Raw genomic sequence first — 26,249 nt, 5'->3', positions numbered from 1 at the left:
TTTGGGCTATGGCTACAAATAATCCAACTGAATGGGTCCTAAGAAACAGTTACAGTAAAGCCTGAAGCACTGATAAAGGAAATGGAAAAGTATTGGCATATGTAATTGTGTCTTCCAATAACACGTCAGGGTAATTGTCTATTAGACACACACATCACGGCACAGTGGGCGTCAGACAACAACATTAATGGCTCTTTTCCTCCCCCACAACAATCTCAATCATAAACACAAAGCAAATTATGAAATGTTCATTAGTTTCTCAGAGTAAATATCTATAAGAAACAGTAGAGTGTTGGAAAAAAGGCCACAAATAAACGAGGTGCTTTTGTGTAGCAGAACTTTTAAAGCAGAACTTTTAATAAAAACATTATAAACAAAAATATACATGGACATAATTGAACTGACAATATTTTCCTGTCACTAATATACAATAATTGAGTCAAACATGGAACACTTACTTAAGTCCACACCTGGTTAGCCCACACATGGTTGCTGTGCAGCCAGCGCTGGGCCGAGGCCAGGCTGAGAGTGAAGACTTGCTCCTGGGAGGAGTTGACAGCCGTGTAGCGGAGCAGCAGTTTGGGCTGAGGGATGCACGCCGCAGCCAGCAGGCGGCTGCCGGCCAGCAGGTAATCGCTCTCGCTCTCCTGAGTCCTGGTGGAGCAGGGACAAATCATTAGGGGTGTCGAATAAAGAAAAAACATTTTTGAATGAATTAAGATTTTTATGTGTAAAGATTCTTTATTGGTTAAAAAAAAATTACATTTCCAGCCATTTTATGAAACAAAACCATTTATGTAATATTAGAATGTATTTATTTTATGTAGTTAATCATAGAACTGGCACCCAATGTTATTGAAGGAGTGCTGATGTGGAATGAAGAATGGATTCTGAATTGAATAGTTCTCACCAAGAACCAAATGGAATCATGTAGTGGCCAAAGATTCCAATGGTTATGTAGAGTTACCTCTTGAGGGTGATGCTGAGGGTGGAAGGTGTGGTCTCTGAGAGGGGCAGAACAGCATAGGCGTTGACGGTGATGAACATCTCGAATGCGAGCGCCAGCTCCTCTTCTACCAGTTGACTGGGGACCATCAGTGCCATCAACCCGGGGTCGGCGGATATGGCGGGGTAGTAGCCAGCTGTTAGAGAGTCTTTTCAGCACACAGATAGTGGGGGTGAGTCAATAGTGAAGTGAATTATATTTATATAGGGCTTTTTCTCTAGTGACTCAAAGCGCTTTACATAGTGAAACCCAATATCTAAGTTACATTTAAACCAGTGTGGGTGGCACTGGGAGCAGGTGGGTAAAGTGTCTTGCCCAAGGACACAACGGCAGTGACTAGGATGGCGGAAGCGGGGATCGAACCTGCAACTCTCAAGTTGCTGGCACGGCCACTCTACCAACCGAGCTATACCTCCTTACTTCAACATTTGTACACTACAGCGTTCCTGTTGCAGAGTTTAGACTACAAATGATGGCTTCCCACTTCTCTGTGAGCGCTTTGAGTATCTAACAATAGAGAAGCGTGATATAAAATCTAATCCACTATTATTATTATTATTATTATGTGATTGACCATGGCGCCACATCACGGCAAAATAATAGCCGCCACACCTTGAAAAAAAAGTAAGTAATATAATGATTGAATGGTCGAAATTATTTAAAGCGCACTACGCATAATAAACGCAACATTATTAGTATTGCTACTACGGATCATTTCAACAAAAACTCCTCAAAACAGCCCACTACCTATAATATGGGCTTTTTAAACATAAGATCATTATCTTCCAAAACGTTATTAGTTAATGAGGTCATTAGAGAAAACAATCTTAACGTCATTGGTCTCAGCGAAACCTGGCTCAAACCAGACGATTTTTTTGCGCTGAATGAGGCATCTCCTCCCACCTATATGAATGCGCATATTGCCCGTCCCCTTAAAAGGGGTGGGGTGGTCGCACTAATATACAATGAAAACTTTAACCTTACCCCTAAAATAAGTAATATATATAAATCGTTTGAGGTGCTTACCATGAGGTCTGTCACACCGCTGCCTCTCTACCTGGCTGTTATCTACCTCCCCCCTGGGCCCTATTCGGACTTTATCAGTGAATTCTCAGAGTTCGTTGCTGATCTAGTGACGCACGCCGACAATATAATCATAATGGGGGACTTTAATATCCATATGAATACCCCATCGGACCCTCCGTGCGTGGCGCTCCAGACTATAATTGATAGCTGTGGTCTTACACAAATAATAAATGAACCCACGCATCGCAACGGTAATACGATACATTCAATCAATCAATGTTTATTTATATAGCCCTAAATCACAAGTGTCTCAAAGGGCTGCACAAGCCACAACGACATCCTCGGTACAGAGCCCACATACATACAACCATTATTTGCGCACTATTAACCAGTGATGCACTGATCACCGAAACAGGATGTTGTGGTGACGCATGACACCGCCTGGAGCGGAGCCAGCATGTCTGCGATGTAGTCGTACTTTAATATACAGCCAGTTACAACATATGCAATGTGTAAATATTAAAAGGACAGAAAAAGTGCAGACGATGAGAAGCAGGCTTGCTGCAGCTCAGAAGTAAAGAGTCTCCAAACCAGAGTACATCTATAAAGCAGGAGTCACCAACCCATACATTGCGATCCAGCAGTTGATCTTTGGGATCCTACCGGTTGATCATGAAAATATCATAAAAACAATATACAATTCATTAATATGACATCAGCAGCCCCTGAACAGGCTGCTCTCTCTTCAGCCGCACGCTGCAACAATGCATTCAGGATGACTGTTGGACATTTTGTAGCATCCAACATCAAACACCTCTTTCCTCAATCACCAGTCCTTGACTTCGTCGCTCGACTGCGGCGGGAACTATCGAGCCACATAATAGAGTCCGTAAACATTGCTCCAAAGTACGTATTTTGTGTTGATTTATTGTGCTTACAAAAGTAAACATTGACATGTGCAAAGGCAGTAATGTATGATAAAACAAGGCGGCAGCTAAAGAAGGTCTATCCTCTCTTTACCACACAGGAAAAACCCGACAGCTGATTTTACTACTATAAGCTTACATATGCGACCAAAGAATGAACAAATATACTACGGTACTAAGAATATAATAGTCATAAACAGTTAGCTTCTACAGCTGGGGTGCCCAAAGTGCCGCACAAGGGCCATCTGTGGCCCGTGTCATTGGCCCGAGGCACATTACAAAAAAAACACCCACAAAAATTGGGAAAACAGCAAAAAGCACAATGAGAAAAAAACTAAATGTTGACATCAGCCAACAACAACAAAGCTTTGTCTTTAAAAACAATAACAAAAGAAATACAAATAAATATGTATACATATATAAATAAATAAAATATAGTTGACGCAGGGGTAGATCTTGCTTTGGGTTTTGGCAGACCCCAGGGATCTTGGGCTCACAAAGGTTGGTGACCACTGCTCTAAAGGCTGCTTGCTTGGTTTATAGTTCTTCCGTTGGGGGTGACTTGTGAATTGTAATTCTCTTTGGGTTGTTGACTGGATATTTACCTTTTTGTAAAGAGTGATGACAGCCAAAGCATCAACATCTCTGTTGATCATTCAGAAACATCAGTTTACTTTTAAATGGACATTTTACTCTAACGAGAGGAAAAGACATTCATGAAGATTTCGCAGCAGTTTTGCCACACTATTGGACCGTTCAGGAAATGGGACTAAAGAGAGCTTGTAACTGAAAAGGAAAAAAACTGTTAAAGGCCTACTGAAATGACATTTTTTTATTCAAACGGGAATAGCAGATCCATTCTATGTGTCATACTTGATCATTTCGCGATATTGCCATATTTTTGCTGAAAGGATTTAGTAGAGAAAATCGACGATAAAGTTCGCAACTTTTGCTTGCTGATAAAAAAAAAGACTTGCCTGTAGCGGAAGTAGCGTGACGTCACAGGAGCTAGTATTCCTCACAATTCCCCATTGTTTACAATGGAGCGAGAGAGATTCGGACCGAGAAAGTGACGATTACCCCATTAATTTGAGCGAGGATGAAAGATTCGTGGATGAGGAACGTTACAGTGAAGGACTTGAGAGGCAGTGATGGACGTATCTTTTTTCGCTATGACCGTAACTTAGGTACAAGCTGGCTCATTGGATTCCACACTCTCTCCTTTTTCTATTGTGGATCACGGATTTGTATTTTAAACCACCTCAGATACTATATCCTCTTGAAAATGAGAGTCGAGAACGTGAAATGGACATTCACAGTGACTGAACATGTAAATACACGATTAATAATATTCAGCTTTGCGAAGCTAAAACAATAGAAGCTAACCTAGCAACGCAGCCAACGTGATAGCATCAGTCTCAAATGCAGATAGAAACTAAATTTAAAAAAACCCTGACTGGATGGATAGACAGAAGATCAAAAATACTATTAAACCATGGACATGTAAATACACGATTAATAATATTCAGCTTTGCGAAGCTAAAAAAATAGAAGCTAACCTAGCTACGTAGCCAACGTGATGGCATCAGTCTCAAATGCAGATAGAAACTAAATTAAAAAAAACCCTGACTGGATGGATAGACAGAAGATCAAAAATACTATTAAACCATGAACATGTAAATACACGATTAATAATATTCAGCTTGGCAAAGCTAAAAAAACAGAAGCTAACTTAGATGCGGCGGCGGGCGTACTCACGGTAGCGCGTCTGCTATCCTGCTCAAAACACCACACAACCTCCTGGTGTTGGTGTTGCTGTAGTCTGCCGCTCCACCGATCGCACCTACAACTTTCTTACTTGCAGTCTCCATTGTCCATTAAACAAATTGCAAAAGATTCACCAACACAGATGTCCAGAATACTGTGGAATTTTGTCGAAGAAAACAGAGGTATTTGAATTGGGTCCAAACACTTCCCTTGACCTCGTGACGTCACGCGCATACGTCATCATACCGCGACGTTTTCAAGCGGAAGTTTCCTGGGAAGTTTAAAATGTCACTTTATAAGTTAACCCGGCCATATTGGCATGTGTTGCAATGTTAAGATTTCATCATTAATATATAAACTATCAGACTGCGTGGTCGGTAGTAGTGGCTTTCAGTAGGCCTTTAAATAACCATTTTAACAACCTGCCGATAGTATTTTTTATGTTGATGTGTTATTTTTAGACCTCTCAGGTTTGCGAATATACATGCCATAAAAGATATTGACGGAGAATGAGGAAGTGTGTGTGGGAGAAAAAGATGCAGACATACGAGAAAAAATAAGTGTCGGAATTGAACCTGCTAACACACGATTGGCAATAAAAGTTAAAAACAGTGTTACCGTATTTTTCGGAGTATAAGTCGCTCCGGAGTATAAGTCGCACCGGCCGAAAATGCACAATAAAGAAGAAAAAAAACATATTTGTCGCACTGGAGTATAAGTCGCATTTTTGGGGGAAATTTATTTGATAAAATCAAACAGCAAGAATAGACATTTGAAAGGCAATTTAAAATATATAAAGAATAGTGAACAACAGGCTGAATAAGTGTACGCCATATGACACACAAATAACCAACTGAGAAGGTGCCTGGTATGTTAACGTAACATATTATGGTAAGAGTCAATTCAAATAACTATAACATATAGAACATGCTATACGTTTACCAAACAATCTGTCACTCCCGATCGCTAAATAACATCAAATCTTCCTCCTCGGTGTCGCTCCTGGTATGCGGCGCTAGCGTCCATTCTTTCTGCTGCTCGATCGCCATTTTCTGCTGCATATTTCACTACGTCCAGCTTGTAATCTGCAGTATATGATTTCCTTTTCGGTGCCATTTTAGTTCAGTCCTTCTCAGTTTTTATAAGTTACCGCCAACGTTGATGTGATCCATTTTAATAGCTCCGGCAGTAGCGTATAGCACAGGGGTCACCAACGCGGTGCCCGCGGGCACCAGGTAGCCCGTAAGGACCAGATGAGTAGCCCGCTGGCCTGTTTTAAAAATAGCTCAAATAGCAGCACTTACCAGTGAGCTGACTCTATTTTTTTACATTTTATTTATTTACTAGCAAGCTGGTCTCGCTTTGCCCGACATTTTTAATTCTAAGAGAGACAAAACTCAAATAGAATTTGAAAATCCAAGAAAATATTTTAAAGACTTGGTCTTCACTTGTTTAAATAAATTCATACATTTTTTTACTTTGCTTCTTATAACTTTCAGAAAGACAATTTTAGAGAAAAAATACAACCTTAAAATGATTTTAGGATTTTTAAACACATATACCTTTTTACCTTTTAAATTCCTTCCTCTTCTTTCCTGACAATTTAAATCAATGTTCAAGTAAATTTTTTTATTTTTATTGTAAAGAATAATAAATACATTTTAATTTAATTCTTCATTTTAGCTTGTTTTTTCGACGAAGAATATTTGTGAAATATTTCTTCAAACTTATTATGATTAAAATTCAAAAATAATATTCTGGCAAATCTAGAAAATCTGTAGAATCAAATTTTAATCTTATTTCAAAGTCTTTTGAATTTCTTTTAAAAATTTTGTTCTGGAAAATCTAGAAGAAATAATGATTTGTCTTTGTTAGAAATATAGCTTGGTCCAATTTGTTATATATTCTAACAAAGTGCAGATTGGATTTTAACCTATTTAAAACATGTCATCAAAATTCTCAAATTAATCTTAATCAGGAAAAATTACTAATGATGTTCCATAAATTCCTTTTTTAATTTTTTCAAAAAGATTCGAATTAGCTAGTATTTTTCTTCTTTTTTTCGGTTGAATTTTGAATTTTAAAGAGTCGAAATTGAAGATAAACTATGTTTCAAAATTTAATTGTAATTTTTTTCGTGTTTTCTCCTCTTTTAAACCGTTCAATTAAGTGTAAATATAATTAATTATTAATAATAACATAGAGTTAAAGGTAAATTGAGCAAATTGGCTATTTCTGGCAATTTATCTAAGTGTTTATCAAACTGGTAGCCCTTCGCATTAATCACTACCCAAGAAGTAGCTCTTGGTTTCAAAAAGGTTGGTGACCCCTGGTACAGCATATAGCAGTTAGCATTCCAAAACCCACAATGCACTTCTGCCATGACCGGCCCCCGCCGAATTCTTATTGGTTGGCGTGTGAGTGACGATTGTTGACGTGTGTGTGACGATGGCTGCCATTTGCTTTGTCGCTCACGCGAATGAGATAATTAATATTATTTGATATTTTACAATAATGTGTTAATAATTTCACACATAAGTCGCTCCGGAGTATACGTCGCACCCACGGCCAAACTATGAAAAAAACTGCAACTTATAGTCCGAAAAATACGGTACTTGTGTGACCTCTTTTGGGGGTACCCACATCTGCGGTCCCCTCCAAGGTTTCTCATCGTCATCCCATTGGGTTGAGTTTTTTCTTGCCCTGATGTGGGATCTGAGCCCAGGATGTACTTGTGGTTTGTGCAGCCCTTTGAGACACTCGTGATTTAGGGCTATATAAGTCAACTTTGATTGATTGATTGATGCAAAGAACTCCGAAAACATTTCCCATTTGGCAACTCTATCCTGTAGTAATATGTCAAAAATATACCTTCTCGCTGGCTGTTAATAAATACTGTAGAACTACAACTGGTTTGGAACTAACAGTGTTTAAAATGTGTTATTAGAGGCACAGTGAACAGCTATCAAGGAAGAGCTAACTAACAAGCGAGCTTGTTTCGGTGCTTCTGACCAGCTCCCCATCCTGCAAGAGGAACAGCGAGCATTCAACAAATTTAGTTTAGAACGGACTTCTATTGATATTTCATTTAAAAAACGTGTGAGTGATATTTTGATGTGAAAATAAATTATCACAAATGCAGATTTTTGTCTTTTTGCTGAAAATTCACATGCTTGTGATTATCAGCAGTTACAGTATGGCTATACTGTATATTTCTGAATGAAATAATCATCTGCTGTTAGCACATGCCTAACATTTCTTAAACTGAATTTAAAAGCCAAAGGCTAAATGGAAGCCATTGAATATGATTAGTCAACTAATGGCTAAGATAGTCGATGACTAGTGGCAGATCCTAGCATTGACTTTCTCACTTCCAGAGGTCCACTTGTACTTTGCATCCCAGGTCTATTATTTTCTGCAATGTGTACCTCTGAGAAAGGAAAAAGAGGGGATGCTGATTTTGAAAAGAAGAATAATAGTGAAGGGAGAAGTCTTACGTTTGAAGACCTGGCGTGCACGCAGCCAGTGGTTCTGCTTGGCCAGTTTTTGAATGAGCCTCTGCAGCACGACGTAGTCCACCAGCAGCTTCTTACAGAGCATGAAGTCCACCGTGTCAGACGCAACAGGAAGCACGTGTCTGTCCACGCACACTTGCAGGTGGGAGTTAAAGAGCGCAGTGTACCTGAAGACCTCAACCTGGTCTGGACAAGAAGAAAAGCAGCAAATATCGCCAAGAGTTCAGACAGCTGAGATAAGTGGGCCTCACCACTGGGCTCTTGGATTCCGGGGAGATTGGAGAGGACCTCCAGTGTGTCTCTGTGTGAGCTCCTCTCAGCCAGGTGTATGAGCACACGGCTTCTGCTCTCCAGGTGAGCAGGCGGACACGGCCACAGGCTGGAACTCAGGAACCACTTGTTTTCTACGCTCACGGACACAACTTGTCAACAGGTGTTGGCGTCCTTCAAGCGGCACCAACAGTACCTCGCAGTGTGTTGAGCGCTCCTTCCAGGCTGCCGCTGAGCAGGAAGAGCTCTGTTGCCATGGTGATCAAAGAGCAGCGTGAGCCGCCATCTTCATTCCCAAATAAATCTTTCAGCATGGAGTAGCTGACTTTGGAAAGGGACAGCACCTCCACCACCCTCCGACCCTGCACAGGCCAACGTGCCAAGTGATAGATTTACTGCCATTATTTGCTCTTTTCCAAGCCATTTTGGCTTTGTTCAATGAATTACTCAACTTCCCAGTGAGTACTTTGACATGCAAACAGATTTTTGTCATGCTTTCAATTGCCATCATACTTTGAGTTATGAGCATTTTCACAATTGTTTAAAGTAATAATTGGAACAATAAAGAGATAATGTATCGTTTCACCTTGTTTCCTGCTTCTTTTTGATTAGGCAGTTGACGTGTGTGCTTACGCGTCGCCCAGAGCTCCACATCCTGCCCTCCAACCACCACAACTGAGAGTCGATGTATGATTATTTGATTTGAAAAACAATTATTCTATGATTTAATATTTTCATTTTTTCCCTCATTGTAATTTTCTGCAAAGCACTTTGAAATGCCCTGTATATGAACTGTGCTCTATTAATAAACTTGCCTTGCCTGCAAATGCAGTTTTTCATTCCAAATTCATTTGAATGTAATCTAACAATACTTGAGTTTTGAAAATTGCTGCCAATTTGACCATTCTATATTTGTCCTCCAGATGGCGCTATTCGTTCCCATTCAAAGCATGCAGCGACATTCTTTCTACTCTTACCGTTTTCTGCATGGGGGCCTTGTTACTAGGGATGATACTCGAAACCGGTTTTCCCGGTTGTTTGATAAGAAAAGAACCGAGTCCTCGGACTCGAATCCCTTTTTGAGAACCGGTACCCGTTATCGAGACCACTATAGTAAAGAAAAAGAGTGGAATCCCGTCCCGACCAGAAATGCTCCGTGGGACATCACAAGAAATGACGTCATGTAGCTCAGCCATTAGGCGCAGATAGGGAAAGCAGGAAAACAATGGACGGGAAAAAGCGCTCCAAGGTGTAATAAAGTTCAAAACAAAAGGTATAATCCAACGAATAACTTTACTGAGAGATTTTAGCAGGGTACAAACACATGACCAACACTTTTACGACCAACCGGAAACATAGCAACCAGGCTAGCAACGCACCTCCTTTACGGCAGCTGTCGCAACCTTCTTAATGCAACCGCAGCACATACATATATATACAACACTGCAGCACATACATATATATACAACACTGCAGCACATACATATATATACAACATATATGACACCGCAGCACATACATATATATACAACACTGCAGCACATACATATATATACAACATATATGACACCGCAGCACATACATATATATACAACATATATGACACCGCAGCACATACATATATATACAACACTGCAGCACATACATATATATACAACATATATGACACCGCAGCACATACATATATATACAACATATCTCCCTTTTTTAAACAAAATCACACTGTATATGTGTTGTCTGTCTAATTATAAATAATGCAGACGAGGCGTGTTGGCTGAGTTCTTGACGTTTACTTTCACAGCGTGGCAACATGCAACACTTTTCGGGGTGACCGCGCATGCTCGTAACGCCCGTTGCATGCTGGGTAGTGTAGTTGTTATATTCTCTAGCTCATAACATCTTTCCCCCATAAAGAAATAATGTTAATTCAATAAAGTGTATTTCTTTTTTTAGCTTTAACTTTTCATTTTTTAGCATTGTAACCACATTTGCAAACAACTTTTCTCTTCATAGAATTTTCTTTCAATAAAGAAATAAAGTGCAAAAATGTCAAAGCATCATAACAAACAGTTATGTCAAATAGCAGCAGAAATGCACTTTTTGGAGAGCTGTATTATTTTCAGTTTTGTGCCCAAGGGACTGATTTTATTTAACACTATATTATTATTTATACACCTATAGTGATCACAGAGACAGCTTGTTTTTGTGTTACTGTATATATTTGTTTCTCTGAAAAATCCCACTTAATATTCTTTGGGTAACAACAGTCAATATTTATTTATTTTATTTTATTTTTTTAGGTGGGTAACAGTCAATATTTATTTATTTATTAGATTTTATTTTTTTATTATATAATAAAAGTGAGCTTTTGTTAAACCAAATATTGTGGGGGTTTTTTCCATATACAACAACCTATCTGGACTCCATAAGAGAATCGATAAGGAATCGGTTCGATAAGAGGATTCGATAATAGGCTCGAACTCGATAATTCCTTATCAAACATCATCCCTACTTGTTACTGAAATGATGAGTGTATTTTTATTGTTTGGAATGCGTTTTATGTAAAAATACATACATCCCATCTTTCATGAGCTGAACTGAAAGAAACTGAGTCTTTTCTCGGAGCTGGAGTGATCTGTGTCAGTGAGCAACATGATGAACACAGATGTTGCAGGTTAAAGGGAGCGTGTACTCAGCGTTACTTGAAGGTTTATGTCTCTACCGTAGACACACACTGCAGCAATAATTGCTTTGCATGAAAGAATCTCCGCACCAATGTCAAAGTGTCTCGGGGAAGCTCATCTTCCTCACCTTGACTGCAGTTTGTAGTCGTAACCCACTTGAGCGGCGTGGGACATTTTAGTGTTGATGGATGAGCAGTTTGCTGGCAGTGGGCTTGTAGTATGAACAAGTGCATTTTACAAATACAATGAACAGATTCTTAGGCCGTTCATTCACAAAGATGATAATGCACAGCCCCATGTTGTTCATAGTACCTGGACGCTAACAACCTCCCATTGAGCATGATTGGGATGTTCTGGATGGGCGTATGTGTTCCAGTTCCTGCCACTAATCAGTGACATTGCACAGCCTTTGAAGATGAGTAGGCCAACATTCCACAGGCCACAATCAACAACTTGATCAACTCAACAGTGGTCACACCAGATCTTGACCTTCCCCACATACCCCACCAATGGAGTAAAATGCCTAAGGTATGACTGGGTAATACATCCTGCTGCCTGACTAGGGATGGGTTCCATAATGGCACCAGTGCAGTGCCACTGTGCACGGTACAAACCAGACTGGAAAAAAAAGGTGGCCATCAGGGCCTCATTTGGGTGCTAAAATGCAATGACACATTAGTGTCACAACTCAGGCAGAAACAGAGTCTGGTGAAACGTTAACATGCCAAGCAACAGCAGTTATTAGAAGCACCAAAGCAAAACTTCATGGTTAAGGCTAAGAGCTGAGCTAGTTGCATCCACGTTGTCAACTTCCAACAGAACAACACAAGTGTGTTTGTTGTAAGATGACAATGATGAAATGCATCAGGCAGGAACTCAAAAACATTTTATCTGAACACAGCCTTGTTTCTCATTAAAACACAGCAGCTTCCGGCCTTCACAATAAAAGTGCATCTCGCTAACTGACAAAATGAGGGACTCCGTAAAACAAGCATTTTCTTTGCACATTTTGCTGTGCTCTGTAACTATGTTTTGTTTTGTTGTACTACTTATGTTACAATTGTTGTAATCTACATTGTTGAATTACTTAACATTTTCTTTACATTACTGAAGTACCTCAATTACAATGCAGTAGGGATGCATACCAAATCCATACTTTTCGCACCGTACGAATCCCGCCGGTCCTACCCCACACCGATTAGCTTCAATTTCAATGGTGCCATGTTTCGGTACCAGGGTTGCCCGTGACTTCACGCCCTCTTCTCACTTTGGCACTTGGCTATCAGTCCAGCAGCACTGAGAGCGCACTCAGCCTAACTACCTCCAAGTAATTTTGCAATTTTCATTGACTCAAAAAACTTTTCAACATACTGTAAGTTAAGTAAAGCTCCACTTTTGCGCTAGCTTTATGCTAACACATTGGCAATTTTTGCATGCCGATTTCAACACCTCCAAATTTGTTAATGAAAAAAACAAACTAAGATGCACGTTACAATCAAGCATCTGGTGTGGGATAAAAACAATACTTACAGTATTAACACCTTTTGGGCACAGCAGAAGACTAAATTCAGCAAAGACGAAAGTGACTAGCCAACACACCGTAAACTATACACTAATCTCATTTAACATCTTGGACTTGCAACTGTAATTGAGACTCAGAAATGTCACAAAAAAACAAGATATAACAACTATGCCTGGGCCGATAAACTTTGCTGGACAATCCAAATGACTGCCGATAAACAATATTATTGCCATCATTTTTTTGAAACCAAATTAACCACTGATGTAATAATAATAATGCACGTATATATCCTTTCAAATGCAATAAAACTTGTATTTCTTGTAAATCTTAACATTGTAATTTGAATGTAAACATTTCAATCTCCAAGTTAAATAAAACAACAATACAATTGACTTTGTTAGCAACATTTGCACCGGAATGAAAATCACAACTAAAAGCAATAAAATATGTTCGGGGGAGGCCTCAAATATACACAAGCAAAACAATAAATAAAAGCACTGACAAAGAAAGTTGCACTTCACTATGGAACATGTAGGCAGAGGCAGAGTTGTACATTAAGACCAGAAACAATATAAACAGTAGAGTACAAGCAGATGTATTAACAAGTCATTTGCAGCACTCGGGTCATGGTGGTTGTGTTTGTCCTGCTTCTCTACAATCGTGTTCCAGCGCATTTGGCAAACTGGATCCTAGCTGTTGATATGGTCATCTTGTTCCAAATATTCCCACACTGGTGTGATGGCATGTTGTTATGGTTTTGGCTGCTGTTGCACTGTGTGATGCTAGCCAGCCAGCCAGCAGCCCACTAAGAGTCATCCCCTTCTTTCGCACCAAATGCACACAGCTGGTGGAAGCATGCACACGCCCTTTGATCTTACCCACTTCTTGTTATCTATCCTCGGTTTTCTGACTTATTCAATATCGGCCCAGGCCTAATAACTGGAGCACACTTATAACTTAGCTCATTTTTAAATGTTGCAATAAAAATGTGATTTTGTCATCAAAAACAATATGTACCAGTATGGATTCCCTGGTACTGGGAATTGGTACCGTAACGTTTCAAGTGTACAACTTGCATGTCAGAACAAAATGTTTATGTTTGTGTAAGTACTGGTAAAAATGTCAAGAAAAGCCATCAGCATCCTAATATGAGGTGGATGGATTCTCCCAGCAAAGGAGAAGTTCTCAGCAACATATTTAGGAACAATATTTCAAGGGTTAGGACCTTTGTTTACATTGACAACGTTTTAGATGTTTGACTTTAGCTCATTAAAGATGAGAGCTTTGTACTTCTGTTTAATTTGGACTTTGGCTTAGTTTTTTTGTTTGTACAATAAAAACAGTGGTTCCCTAAAATCCAACATATGATTCCAATTTAAGATTTTCATATTCATTGAAAGAACATTTAGTGTGGTGAGAGTGGGACTTATGATGGTGTAGTTGACATACCTTAGCCCACTGCTTTCTTTTATAGTATCTTAGCATGAGGGACACTCCAATTCTTCCAAACAAACTCATCAACACAGACGTTGGACTTTCTTTTTGACAAACTGCAAACAAATGTCATCAGATTGTGATATGGTTGTATTGACAAAGCCAACAAGTCGAATGTTTGCAGTGCTTACTTGTCTCAGCGAAGGCGGCAAAGGGCAGAGACATCTTGTCTTTGCTCTCCCACAGAAGTGCCACACTGATGTGACTGCTGATGCGCTCCAGTTGGCTGCCATCTTGGCAGGACGCGCAAATGGAGCAAAAAACTTCCGCCATCTGGCGCCAGTCCTCCAGCTTGGTGCTAAGCTGACATAAATGATAAATGTTGGCAAATACACATCCCATTCCATATATATACATGTGTGTATATCTATCTATACATGTATCTCTATATAGCTATATATATATACATCTTTGTATATCTATAGATATAGGTATATGAAGATATATCTATATATATAGATATATCTTTAGATCTATCTATTAAGAGAGAGATCTATCTATACACACAACAACACACACACACACACAATTATTTTAATACAATGTGGTCCCTGAAGATAGAGATCTAGAGAGATCTATCCACACACACACATCTTATAATCCAATGTGGTCCTGGAGTCAAGGTTTGGGGACCCCTGTTCTAGTTGATTGAGGGGGGGCTAACCTCTATCTCAACAATGTAGGACAAGGTCATGTAGTCCAAAATGGGCACACTGCTGGATGAAGCACATAACCTTCGACAGCAAAACAAAAATCAGAATGCATTCCAATATAGTGCACAGAGCAAAATGTTGAGGTCAACAAACAAAACCTACCAATGGTTTGTGGAAGTAGTGGGAAACATAATCTGCTGGAATTCAGGATAGTTTTTAACGCTGTCAAAGCAATCCAAGCTCAGCAATAATTTTGCGCAGGCCATCTGTGGATAAGTCCAAAGTTGAAAATGCATAGAAAGATCAGATGCTGAGATCTTCATGTACCTTGTAAGAAAGCTGTGTGAGTTGAGCTACAAAGCTGCTCAAACTTTTCTCTCTCACAACATTGAAGAGAGCACGCAGGAACTCATGGGTGGGCTACCAGAGGAGACACAATTGATCTATCATCAGCGTGCACAAAAGCAAGCGATGGCGCCACCTACTGGTTGGCAACACGCATTGCACCCACTGACCGCTATGTTGTGAGCCAAGCTGACGCTGAGAACTGACAAGACATCAGACACCAGGCCTGCTTTGAGCAGGGCCCACAGGAGCGATAGAAACACTGGCATGGAGAAAAACCTCCCTGGAGCATTATTCTGGTAGTAGCCTGTGAAGACAGCGCCTGGAAACAAGGAATATGCGCAATGCATCATTTTGGAGCTGAGGAGGTACGTTAAAACTCATACCTGCTTTGTGGACGCACGTTGGATTTCTGCTGAAGCGCGTCACAGTGTCCACACACAGCTGGAGAGCAGAACAAATGTGATCAAGTCAAGCTTCACATCAAACTAATACATTCAACACAATTACAATCATACAAAAAGAAATAACCTGGAATTATTTGTATTATTCCTACAATAGCGTATGGGAGGTGTTTGTCCAAAATATAGCCGTGGTGCTGAAATGAAAAAAGTGCTTCTGGTAAGCCCTCCTGCAGGGGTGTCCAAAGTCAGGCCCGCAGGGACACCTGTTCAAAATATTACCACAAAAACCATGGAAAAGTGGAATAAACAGGTATAATGTAACAAGAAAATTTTACATTACATTAACACAACTCCGCAACGTAGGCAGTTTTTTTTTTACTTTTAAACTGCTATTGCTCCAAAAATTATAAAAACTTAAACTAACCGACAAATCTGAAGTTGATCTAAAGATTTCAGCGTTGAAAGTAAAAATGAAATACATTGACATTTAACTTATTTTTAACACTTTTTGAGTGGGGGCCTTTTGGAACCCAGAGACCTTCAGTCAGATTTTCCTTAAAAATTAATAATGAACCAAATATAATGTTATGGATTATTTATCTATTTAAGGCTCCAATTACTTCACATGAAATATTCCACTTTGAACATTTTTTGGGGGAAACTATTGCCTATTTTGTCTTTTTAAATCAATGTTTTTGACAAAGGCCATCAAAAAATGTAAACTTTACGTCAACGGATAGCGCTGACGATCTATATACATATATATATATATATATACACTACCGTTCAAAAGTTTGGGGTCACATGTAAATGTCCTTATTTTTGAAGGAAAAGCACTGTACTTTTCAATGAAGATAACTTTAAACTAGTCTTAACTTGAAAGAAATACACTCTATACATTGCTAATGTGGTAAATGACTATTCTAGCTGCAAATGTCTGCTTTTTGGTGCAATATCTACATAGGTGTATAGAGGCCCATTTCCAGCAACTATCACTCCAGTGTTCTAATGGTACAATGTGTTTGCTCATTGGCTCAGAAGGCTAATTGATGATTAGAAAACCCTTGTGCAATCATGTTCACACATCTGAAAACACTTTAGCTCGTTACAGAAGCTACAAAACTGACCTTCCTTTGAGCAGATTGACTTTCTGGAGCATCACATTTGTGGGCTCAATTAAACATTCAAAATGGCCAGAAAAAGAGAACTTTCATCTGAAACTCCACAGTCTATTCTTGTTCTTAGAAATGAAGGCTATTCCACTAAATTGTTTGGGTGACCCCAAACTTTTGAACGGTAGTGTATATATATATATATATATATATATATATATATATATATATATATATATATATATATATATATATATATATATATATATATATATATATATATATATATATATATATATATATATATATATATATATATATATATATATATATATATATATATATATAAATATATATACAGGTAAAAGCCAGTAAATTAGAATATTTTGAAAAACTTGATTTATTTCAGTAATTGCATTCAAAAGGTGTAACTTGTACATTATATTTATTCATTGCACACAGACTGATGCATTCAAATGTTTATTTCATTTAATTTTGATGATTTGAAGTGGCAACAAATGAAAATCCAAAATTCCGTGTGTCACAAAATTAGAATATTACTTAAGGCTAATACAAAAAAGGGATTTTTAGAAATGTTGGCCAACTGAAAAGTATGAAAATGAAAAATATGAGCATGTACAATACTCAATACTTGGTTGGAGCTGCTTTTGCCTCAATTACTGCGTTAATGCGGCGTGGCATGGAGTCGATGAGTTTCTGGCACTGCTCAGGTGTTATGAGAGCCCAGGTTGCTCTGAAAGTGGCCTTCAACTCTTCTGCGTTTTTGGGTCTGGCATTCTGCATCTTCCTTTTCACAATACCCCACAGATTTTCTATGGGGCTAAGGTCAGGGGAGTTGGCGGGCCAATTTAGAACAGAAATACCATGGTCCGTAAACCAGGCACGGGTAGATTTTGCGCTGTGTGCAGGCGCCAAGTCCTGTTGGAACTTGAAATCTCCATCTCCATAGAGCAGGTCAGCAGCAGGAAGCATGAAGTGCTCTAAAACTTGCTGGTAGACGGCTGCGTTGACCCTGGATCTCAGGAAACAGAGTGGACCGACACCAGCAGATGACATGGCACCCCAAACCATCACTGATGGTGGAAATCGAGGTCCCAGAGTCTGGAGGAAGACAGGAGAGGCACAGGATCCACGTTGCCTGAAGTCTAGTGTAAAGTTTCCACCATCAGTGATGGTTTGGGGTGCCATGTCATCTGCTGGTGTCGGTCCACTCTGTTTCCTGAGATCCAGGGTCAACGCAGCCGTCTACCAGCAAGTTTTAGAGCACTTCATGCTTCCTGCTGCTGACCTGCTCTATGGAGATGGAGATTTCAAGTTCCAACAGGACTTGGCGCCTGCACACAGCGCAAAATCTACCCGTGCCTGGTTTACGGACCATGGTATTTCTGTTCTAAATTGGCCCGCCAACTCCCCTGACCTTAGCCCCATAGAAAATCTGTGGGGTATTGTGAAAAGGAAGATGCAGAATGCCAGACCCAAAAACGCAGAAGAGTTGAAGGCCACTTTCAGAGCAACCTGGGCTCTCATAACACCTGAGCAGTGCCAGAAACTCATCGACTCCATGCCACGCCGCATTAACGCAGTAATTGAGGCAAAAGGAGCTCCAACCAAGTATTGAGTATTGTACATGCTCATATTTTTCATTTTCATACTTTTCAGTTGGCCAACATTTCTAAAAATCCCTTTTTTGTATTAGCCTTAAGTAATATTCTAATTTTGTGACACACGGAATTTTGGATTTTCATTTGTTGCCACTTCAAATCATCAAAATTAAATGAAATAAACATTTGAATGCATCAGTCTGTGTGCAATGAATAAATATAATGTACAAGTTACACCTTTTGAATGCAATTGCTGAAATAAATCAAGTTTTTCAAAATATTCTAATTTACTGGCTTTTACCTGTATATATATTCAAGCTTTGGGGGGAAAAACCCTATCAAAATCAGATTTATTTTTTTTACATTTGTTTATTGAATTTTTGGGACAAAACAGCACAAAGAAACAATTCAATACAAATCAAATGTTTTTAACTGTGCAATAGTCTTATTTGGCATAGAACAAGGTAACATTAAAGAATGGCACAGGAGGACACAAACATTAGCAACACTAAATAGACTAATATTCATTATATTCATAGGCTCCAATATCGGTGTGAGGATGTAAATATCCAGATGTATGCAGATGACACGGTTATTTACGGTTGCCAGAAAACTTCCAGCAGCCATTGAGAAGGTGGCAAGATGGCTACATGACTCTTGTCTTACATTAAACATTAAGAAAACGGCAACAATGTATTTTGTAAACAAATATAAAATGTCATCCTTTCCAAATATAACAGTTAATAAGGAAATAATACAACATGCTAGTGAATATCGTTACCTGGGTGTCATTTTAGAGCCAACATTTGGCTTTAAAAAAACATATCAAACAGATGTGCCAGAGTCTTAAATACAACATCAAAATATTCAAATGTATCAGGAATTCATTAACACTGGAGGCAGCTCAAACTTATTTTAATGCAATGATTATGTCTCCTTTTTATTATTGTGTAACACGTTGGTCCCAGGCAAGCAAAACGACACTGAGGCCATTGGAAACTTTGCACAAACAATCGCTCAAAATCCTTGACCTAAAACCACAACACCACCATCACTGTTTAGTTCTCCAAAAACAGACTGTTACATTTAGCTAACATTCAAAGATTAGCATCAACACCAATGGCCCATGGAATCCTAAAGAACACTGCACCAGCGCCACTTAAGCATTTTGTCCAGTTTACATCTGCTGTGACAACTAGAAACACACGAGCCTCCACCAGTGTAGCGTACCCAGATGTAAAACTTATTTTGCACAAACAGCCTTTTCATATAAAGCCATCAAGGAACGGAACAACCTCAAAACAATTCACTAACAGATTACTCTTCATTCACAATTGGACGGCGTGGCGCAGTGGGGAGAGTGACCGTGCCAGCAACCTGAGGGTTCCTGGTTCAATCCCCAACTTCTACCAACCTCGTCACGTCCGTCCGTTGTGTCCTTGAACAAGACACTTCACCCTTGCTCCTGATGGGTGGTGGTTAGGGCTTAGCATGGCAGCTCCCGCCATCAGTGTGTGTGAATGGGTGAATGTGGAAATAGTGTCAAAGCGCTTTGAGTACCTTGAAGGTAGAAAAGCGCTATACAAGTATAACCCATTTAATTGAAGGTAAAAAGCGGCTTTGGAGCAATCAAAGCTGCTCACACGGTCACTAAGGTGGGCACTATGATTGACACATCAACTTCATGTGTATTACATTTATCCATGAGAGTATTTTGTAGTAAACTGTGAGGTTAAAATCATGGTTGTGTCGGTTGCAAAAAGTAATATTTATGACTTTGTAAAACGCCGCTGTGTACACGGACGTAGGGAGAAGTACAGAGCGCCAATAAACCTTAAAGGCACTGCCTTTGCGCGCCGGCCCAGTCACATAATATCTACGGCTTTTCACACACACAAGAGAATGCAACGCATACTTGGTCAAGAGCCATACAGGTCACACTGAGGGTGCCCGTATAAACAACTTTAACACTGTTACAAATATGCGCCACACTGTGAACCCACACCAAACAAGAATGACAAACACATTTCAGGAGAACATTCGCACCGTAACACAACATAAACACAACAAAACAAATACCCAGAACCCCCTGCAGCACTAACTCTTCCGGGACGCTACAATATTTAGGTAGCCAGGGACTGCAGATGGAAATGACCTATTAAGCTATAATCTGGTGCAGAACATATCTGTCTTGGAGCTTAATGTTTCTGTGCATTGTCCCTTCAAATAAAGACTCAACCACTAAATTCCACAGTGGAGAAATTATATGGTTGCAATGCAGGTTTTTAATATACAATAACACAAGTAAAACAAAAATGATTGAGAAATAATACATATTGCCCAATGTATACATAAAATACAAATAAAACACTGTGTTATCGTATTGCACAGCAGGGAAAAGTTGATGGTAATCACATAAGTGCGTTGTAAAGTCACTAGCACAGCTATACATTGCTAACATTACATTTTAACAGCTAGTTTAGTCTGTACACTAAATAAAAACAGTCATGCCTTATTTGAAGATATGTAGTAAAGCCTTTTATGTGGCCCATTGAGGCGTCTAAAAATAAATAAGTCATTTCCCTTACATTTGGTGCCATACGTGTCCCGGCCTGGCCGCTATAATGCGACTTAAAAAGTCCATGACATTTAACCCTAATGCTTGCAATGTATATGGGAAAGTTCTTCTTCATCAACGTTGTGATTGATAGTTTACCTTCTCATCGCCCTCCTGAGGAACATGCAGGAAGCGGCACATCTTAAAGCCACAGGATTCTGATTCACTGAAGAAAAGTCTGCAGTACTGAATGTTTAATGGAGGTAAAAGAAGATCTCACATTACTCCCATGACTTGTTCAAATTGGAAACTTCTGAAACCAAAGCATGAATATTTATGAAGCTACTGACTTCAATGCAGCAGCCTGTATATGTACATTAGCCCTGATATGAATGACAAAAGGGATTGCTCGACCCTCACTTTTATTAACTCCAGCCTTTGGCGGGATTACATCCATGTGGTCCAAGAATACAGGGGGGCTTTTAACAAATGTTGGCAGATATTTGGAGTAATACAATCTTCACAGAAGCCCATCAACATTAAATACAGGAAGGGGAAATAGTGGTGGAATACTTACAGAGGCTGGTTTTTTACATCCAAGATCTCTCTTGTTTGCAGAGTTTGGCCTCCATGGACCTGTTTGAGGGACAGAAGAGACATTCACTAACACTTCTAGGGGAGCCTCCATGCCACATTTGGATATTGGTTTGCATCTAAACCAGGGGTCACCAACCTTTTTGAAAGCAAGAGCTAATTCTTGGGTAGTGATTAATGCGAAGGGCTACCGGTTTGATACACACTTAAATAAATTGCCAGAAATAGCCAATTTGCTCAATTTACCTTTAACTCTGTTATTATTAATAATTAATGATATTTACACTTAATTGGACGGTTTAAAAGAGGAGAAAACACGAAAAAAATTACAATTAAATTTTGAAACATAGTTTATCTTCAATTTCGACTCTTTAAAATTTAAAATTCAACCGGAAAAAAGAAGAGAAAAACTAGCTAATTCGTATCTTTTTGAAAAAATTTAAAAAATAATTTATGGAACATCATTAGTAATTTTTCCTGATTAAGATTAATTTTAGAACTTTGATGACATGTTTTAAAAAGGTTAAAATCCAATCTGCACTTTGTTAGAATATATAACAAATTGGACCAAGCTATATTTGTAACAAAGACAAATCATTATTTCTTCTAGATTTTCCAGAACAAAAATTTTAAAAGAAATTCAAAAGACTTTGAAATAAGATTTAAATTTGATTCTACAGATTTTCTAGATTTGCCAGAATAATTGTTTTGAATTTTAATCATAACAAGTTTGAAGAAATATTTCACAAATATTCTTCGTCGAAAAAACAGAAGCTAAAATGAAGAATTAAATTAAAATTTATTTATTATTCTTTACAATAAAAATAAAAAAATTACTCGAACATTGATTTAAATTGTCAGGAAAGAAGAGGAAGGAATTTAAAAGGTAAAAAGGTATATGTGTTTAAAAATCCTAAAATCCTTTTTAAGGTTGTATTTTTTCTCTAAAATTGTCTTTCTGAAAGTTATAAAAAGCAAAGTAAAAAAATTAATGAATTTATTTAAACAAGTGAAGACCAAGTCTTTAAAATATTTTCTTGGATTTTCAAATTCTATTTGAGTTTTGTCTCTCTTAGAATTAAAAATGTCGGGCAAAGCGAGACCAGCTTGCTAGTAAATAAATAACATTTAAAAAATAGAGGCAGCTCACTGGTAAGTGCTGCTATTTGAGCTATTTTTAGAACAGGCCAGCGGGCTACTCATCTGGTCCTTACGGGCTACCTGGTGCCCGCGGGCACCGCGTTGGTGACCCCTGATCTAAACACTCCCATACTGTATGAGCTCTGATACAAGCAATCCTGCATTTTCTCTATTTTACTCAAGTCATTTACAAAAAAGTAAACATGCTAGGCTATAGGCTACTAGGAGCGAGCAGCTACACAATAGCACACAAGCTAGACATATGTCATTATCATAGGACAATATTGCAGTGTAAAACTGCACTTTTGTCAATATAAACAAGTATAATTGCATATTAATTACACACACAAAGTCTCCAAGGCAGAAGCTTATTAAAAAGTATCCAGTAAAATCATTCAACTTACTGCGTCATGAGTTTAAACCAATGGATTTTTGAATAAAAAAAACTAATGCGACGACGCCTCGATTTAAAGACAGCATAAATCCATCCAGACAGGTTAGTGTTTTTCATACCTACCATTTGTTCTCTGTTTAAAACATTTCACTTCAAACATCCCACATTACAAAATAATACAAGTATGATTCCTACTGATATCATATGAATATCGGTATCAAATCAGAAGTAAAGTGAATTATATTTGTATAGCGCTTTTCTCTAGTGACTCAAAGTGCTTTACATAGTGAAAGCCAATATCTAAGTTGAAAGCAGTGTGAGCGGCACTGGGAGCAGGTGGGTAAAGTGTCTTGCCCAAGGACACATTGGCAGTAACTAGGATGGTGGAAGAGGGGATCGAACCTGGAACCCTCAAGTTGCTGGCACAGCCACTCTACCAACCGAGCCCCGTTGCCCCTACTAACTACAACAAATTTATGAAGCGCTCTATTTAAGTATGTCTCTCGGCTTCACTCATTGTGTCCTGCCTGCACTCATGCAGCACACTGCACTACACTGGGTCTGCCTTTTGACAAGTTTTGTCCATTTGGCTAACTCAAAATGAGTCCTAAAAAGACAACAAACCAATGTAAAATGGAGGACGGCAACTTTTTGCGAGGAGTACATTAATGGCGCTCACAAGTATGGAAGAATCAACGAAACAGGCTTCGTACCTCAGCAAGTTATATTTGTGAGGAGACCAGACTTTTCTGGAAAAAGATGCCAAAGCAGGCTTATTTCACAGCAGAGGAGAGGAGCTACCTCTCGTTCAGTAGCACCCCTTCAAAGCACACACACGGCCCCTTCCCCCCGATCACTCCCTTTCCTCTCCTGTCTCTCTACTACTTTTGTCAGCTCCTCCATTTCCAATGTTATTGTAAGTGGATTGTACTTTTAAAAATGTTTATTGTTGTAGCAATATCATGGTTAAAGTGAAGGATTTTTGTGATCGTTTGTGAGGGCACCAAAGGGACTCCTTGTGTGTGTTAGCAGAGACAGCAGCTGGTTGTTGTTGTTTTGGCTTGTTTATTAAAGAGAAAGTTGATCCAGCACCTCCTTGTTATGCTTGTTTGACAGTACCGAATAGAACCTTACATTGTGTTCCAAGTGTACAAACCTTGACTAAAATATGGACTTTTGTTGAGGCTCGAACCCATTGTTCATATTTACATTGTTTCTTATAAAGAAATTTGCTTCACTATTTAAACTTTTCGATTTACGAACCCTGTTCAGGAACCAATTAAGCTGGTAAATGGGGGTTCCACTGGACTACAATGCTGCTTGCATTTGTCACTCACCATTTTTCCAAGTGCAAAGATGAGGTATGGGATTGTGTGATTGGTTCTGGATGGGATGCTGTCTGTTTAAAAAAAGGAAAAAAGGCATAAAAAATGGAAGGCTAACTGAAATGTGAAAAAACAAACCTTTCCTGGCCTCCATTTATTCGATTTTTGTAGGCCTCATATTTGCCCTGTTCATGGACACGAGAGCGTGACACAGTGTACATGTTTTTACCAAATAAATGTGTTTATGATATTAGAGACCAATTACCATTGGCCTGGTTTGTCTATCTGTGACAAAAGATGTGTCCTTTTGGCTTTTGGGGCAAGTATTATTGCCCTTCTGAGGTCTCCAGGGTCGGCTGATGCTTTCCTCTGTAAAGTTGAAAACTGCATGATTATCATCAGATGACAGTTCCTTCATGTCAAACAATAATAACCCCCTGTGATACACAACTTATTGTGTACCATTGATGTCTGGGCTGCCACATGAAAACTTGATATTAACAGGGGTCGATCTGAAACACAAGTAATGTAATGACTTGTACTGTACATGCTTCTTTCACACTCCCTATGTGCACACAATGCCTTGCTAGTACACACTAGACTGCTCTAACCATATCCTCAAAGTTGAAAAACCATCAGAAAAAATGATCAATGCCTAATGGACAATTACTCGTCTGTCCCCTTAATGTGTGTACCAAATTCAGTGGGGCACGAGCCCAACTCCTTAAAGGGGAACTGCACTTTTTGGGGGAAATGTGCCCATCGTTCACAATCATCATGAGACAAGAATGCACATCTTTTTTTTTTTTAAAGGATTTTAAAGATGATTAAAAAAACGCTTGAAAGATGCAGCTAATAGAGGTCACCGTTGTAGCCTTCAAAGCACTCTAAAACCACATTAAAACCCTCCTTCAACGTTTTATATACACACTGCAAGCATATATATAATGTAGTAACAGACACCTTCATAACAATATGTACAATATACACACTGCAAGTATATACAGGTAAAAGCCAGTAAATTAGAATATTTTGAAAAACTTGATTTATTTCAGTAATTGCATTCAAAAGGTGTAACTTGTACATTATATTTATTCATTGCACACAGACTGATGCATTCAAATGTTTATTTCATTAAATTTTGATGATTTGAAGTGGCAACAAATGAAAATCCAAAATTCCGCGTGTCACAAAATTAGAATATTACTTAAGGCTAATGCAAAAAAGGGATTTTTAGAAATGTTGGCCAACTGAAAAGTATGAAAATGAAAAATATGAGCATGTACAATACTCAATACTTGGTTGGAGCTCCTTTTGCCTCAATTACTGCGTTAATGCGGCGTGGCATGGAGTCGATGAGTTTCTGGCACTGCTCAGGTGTTATGAGAGCCCAGGTTGCTCTGATAGTGGCCTTCAACTCTTCTGCGTTTTTGGGTCTGGCATTCTGCATCTTCCTTTTCACAATACCCCACAGATTTTCTATGGGGCTAAGGTCAGGGGAGTTGGCGGGCCAATTTAGAACAGAAATACCATGGTCCGTAAACCAGGCACGGGTAGATTTTGCGCTGTGTGCAGGCGCCAAGTCCTGTTGGAACTTGAAATCTCCATCTGCATAGAGCAGGTCAGCAGCAGGAAGCATGAAGTGCTCTAAAACTTGCTGGTAGACTGCTGCGTTGACCCTGGATCTCAGGAAACAGAGTGGACCGACACCAGCAGATGACATGGCACCCCAAACCATCACTGATGGTGGAAACTTTACACTAGACTTCAGGCAACATGGATCCTGTGCCTCTCCTGTCTTCCTCCAGACTCTGGGACAAGTCTAGTGTAAAGTTTCCACCATCAGTGATGGTTTGGGGTGCCATGTCATCTGCTGGTGTCAGTCCACTATGT

At 39.0% G+C, this 26,249-nt stretch overlaps 1 protein-coding gene across 4 annotated transcripts in view; it reads right to left on the bottom strand.

The window, feature by feature from the left end:
* Positions 1–320: 320 nt before the first annotated feature.
* Positions 321–26,249, bottom strand: part of topaz1 (testis and ovary specific TOPAZ 1) — a 45,527-nt gene continuing 19,598 nt past the window's right edge. For 2 of the 4 annotated variants that reach the window (XM_062030203.1, XM_062030205.1), the window contains 18 exons: positions 24,819–24,868; positions 24,622–24,740; positions 24,495–24,541; positions 24,369–24,430; positions 21,481–21,539; positions 21,063–21,149; positions 15,595–15,652; positions 15,379–15,530; positions 15,191–15,283; positions 15,026–15,129; positions 14,875–14,944; positions 14,342–14,513; positions 14,166–14,266; positions 8,707–8,872; positions 8,492–8,644; positions 8,223–8,426; positions 968–1,154; positions 321–654 (listed from right to left, as the gene is read on the bottom strand). In XM_062030203.1, the coding sequence (XP_061886187.1) occupies positions 459–654; positions 968–1,154; positions 8,223–8,426; positions 8,492–8,644; positions 8,707–8,872; positions 14,166–14,266; positions 14,342–14,513; positions 14,875–14,944; positions 15,026–15,129; positions 15,191–15,283; positions 15,379–15,530; positions 15,595–15,652; positions 21,063–21,149; positions 21,481–21,539; positions 24,369–24,430; positions 24,495–24,541; positions 24,622–24,740; positions 24,819–24,868 (2,080 nt within the window). In that variant the 3' untranslated portion in view covers positions 321–458. The remainder of the gene's footprint in view (positions 655–967; positions 1,155–8,222; positions 8,427–8,491; positions 8,645–8,706; positions 8,873–14,165; positions 14,267–14,341; positions 14,514–14,874; positions 14,945–15,025; positions 15,130–15,190; positions 15,284–15,378; positions 15,531–15,594; positions 15,653–21,062; positions 21,150–21,480; positions 21,540–24,368; positions 24,431–24,494; positions 24,542–24,621; positions 24,741–24,818; positions 24,869–26,249) is intronic. The other 2 variants (XM_062030204.1, XM_062030206.1) reach the window with 2 other exon arrangements.

Source organism: Entelurus aequoreus, linkage group LG20, assembly GCF_033978785.1.
Source record: "Entelurus aequoreus isolate RoL-2023_Sb linkage group LG20, RoL_Eaeq_v1.1, whole genome shotgun sequence".
NCBI lineage: Eukaryota > Metazoa > Chordata > Actinopteri > Syngnathiformes > Syngnathidae > Entelurus > Entelurus aequoreus.
The sequence above is the reverse complement of the archived record's forward strand: the minus strand, read 5'-3'. Positions and strand labels throughout refer to the sequence as shown.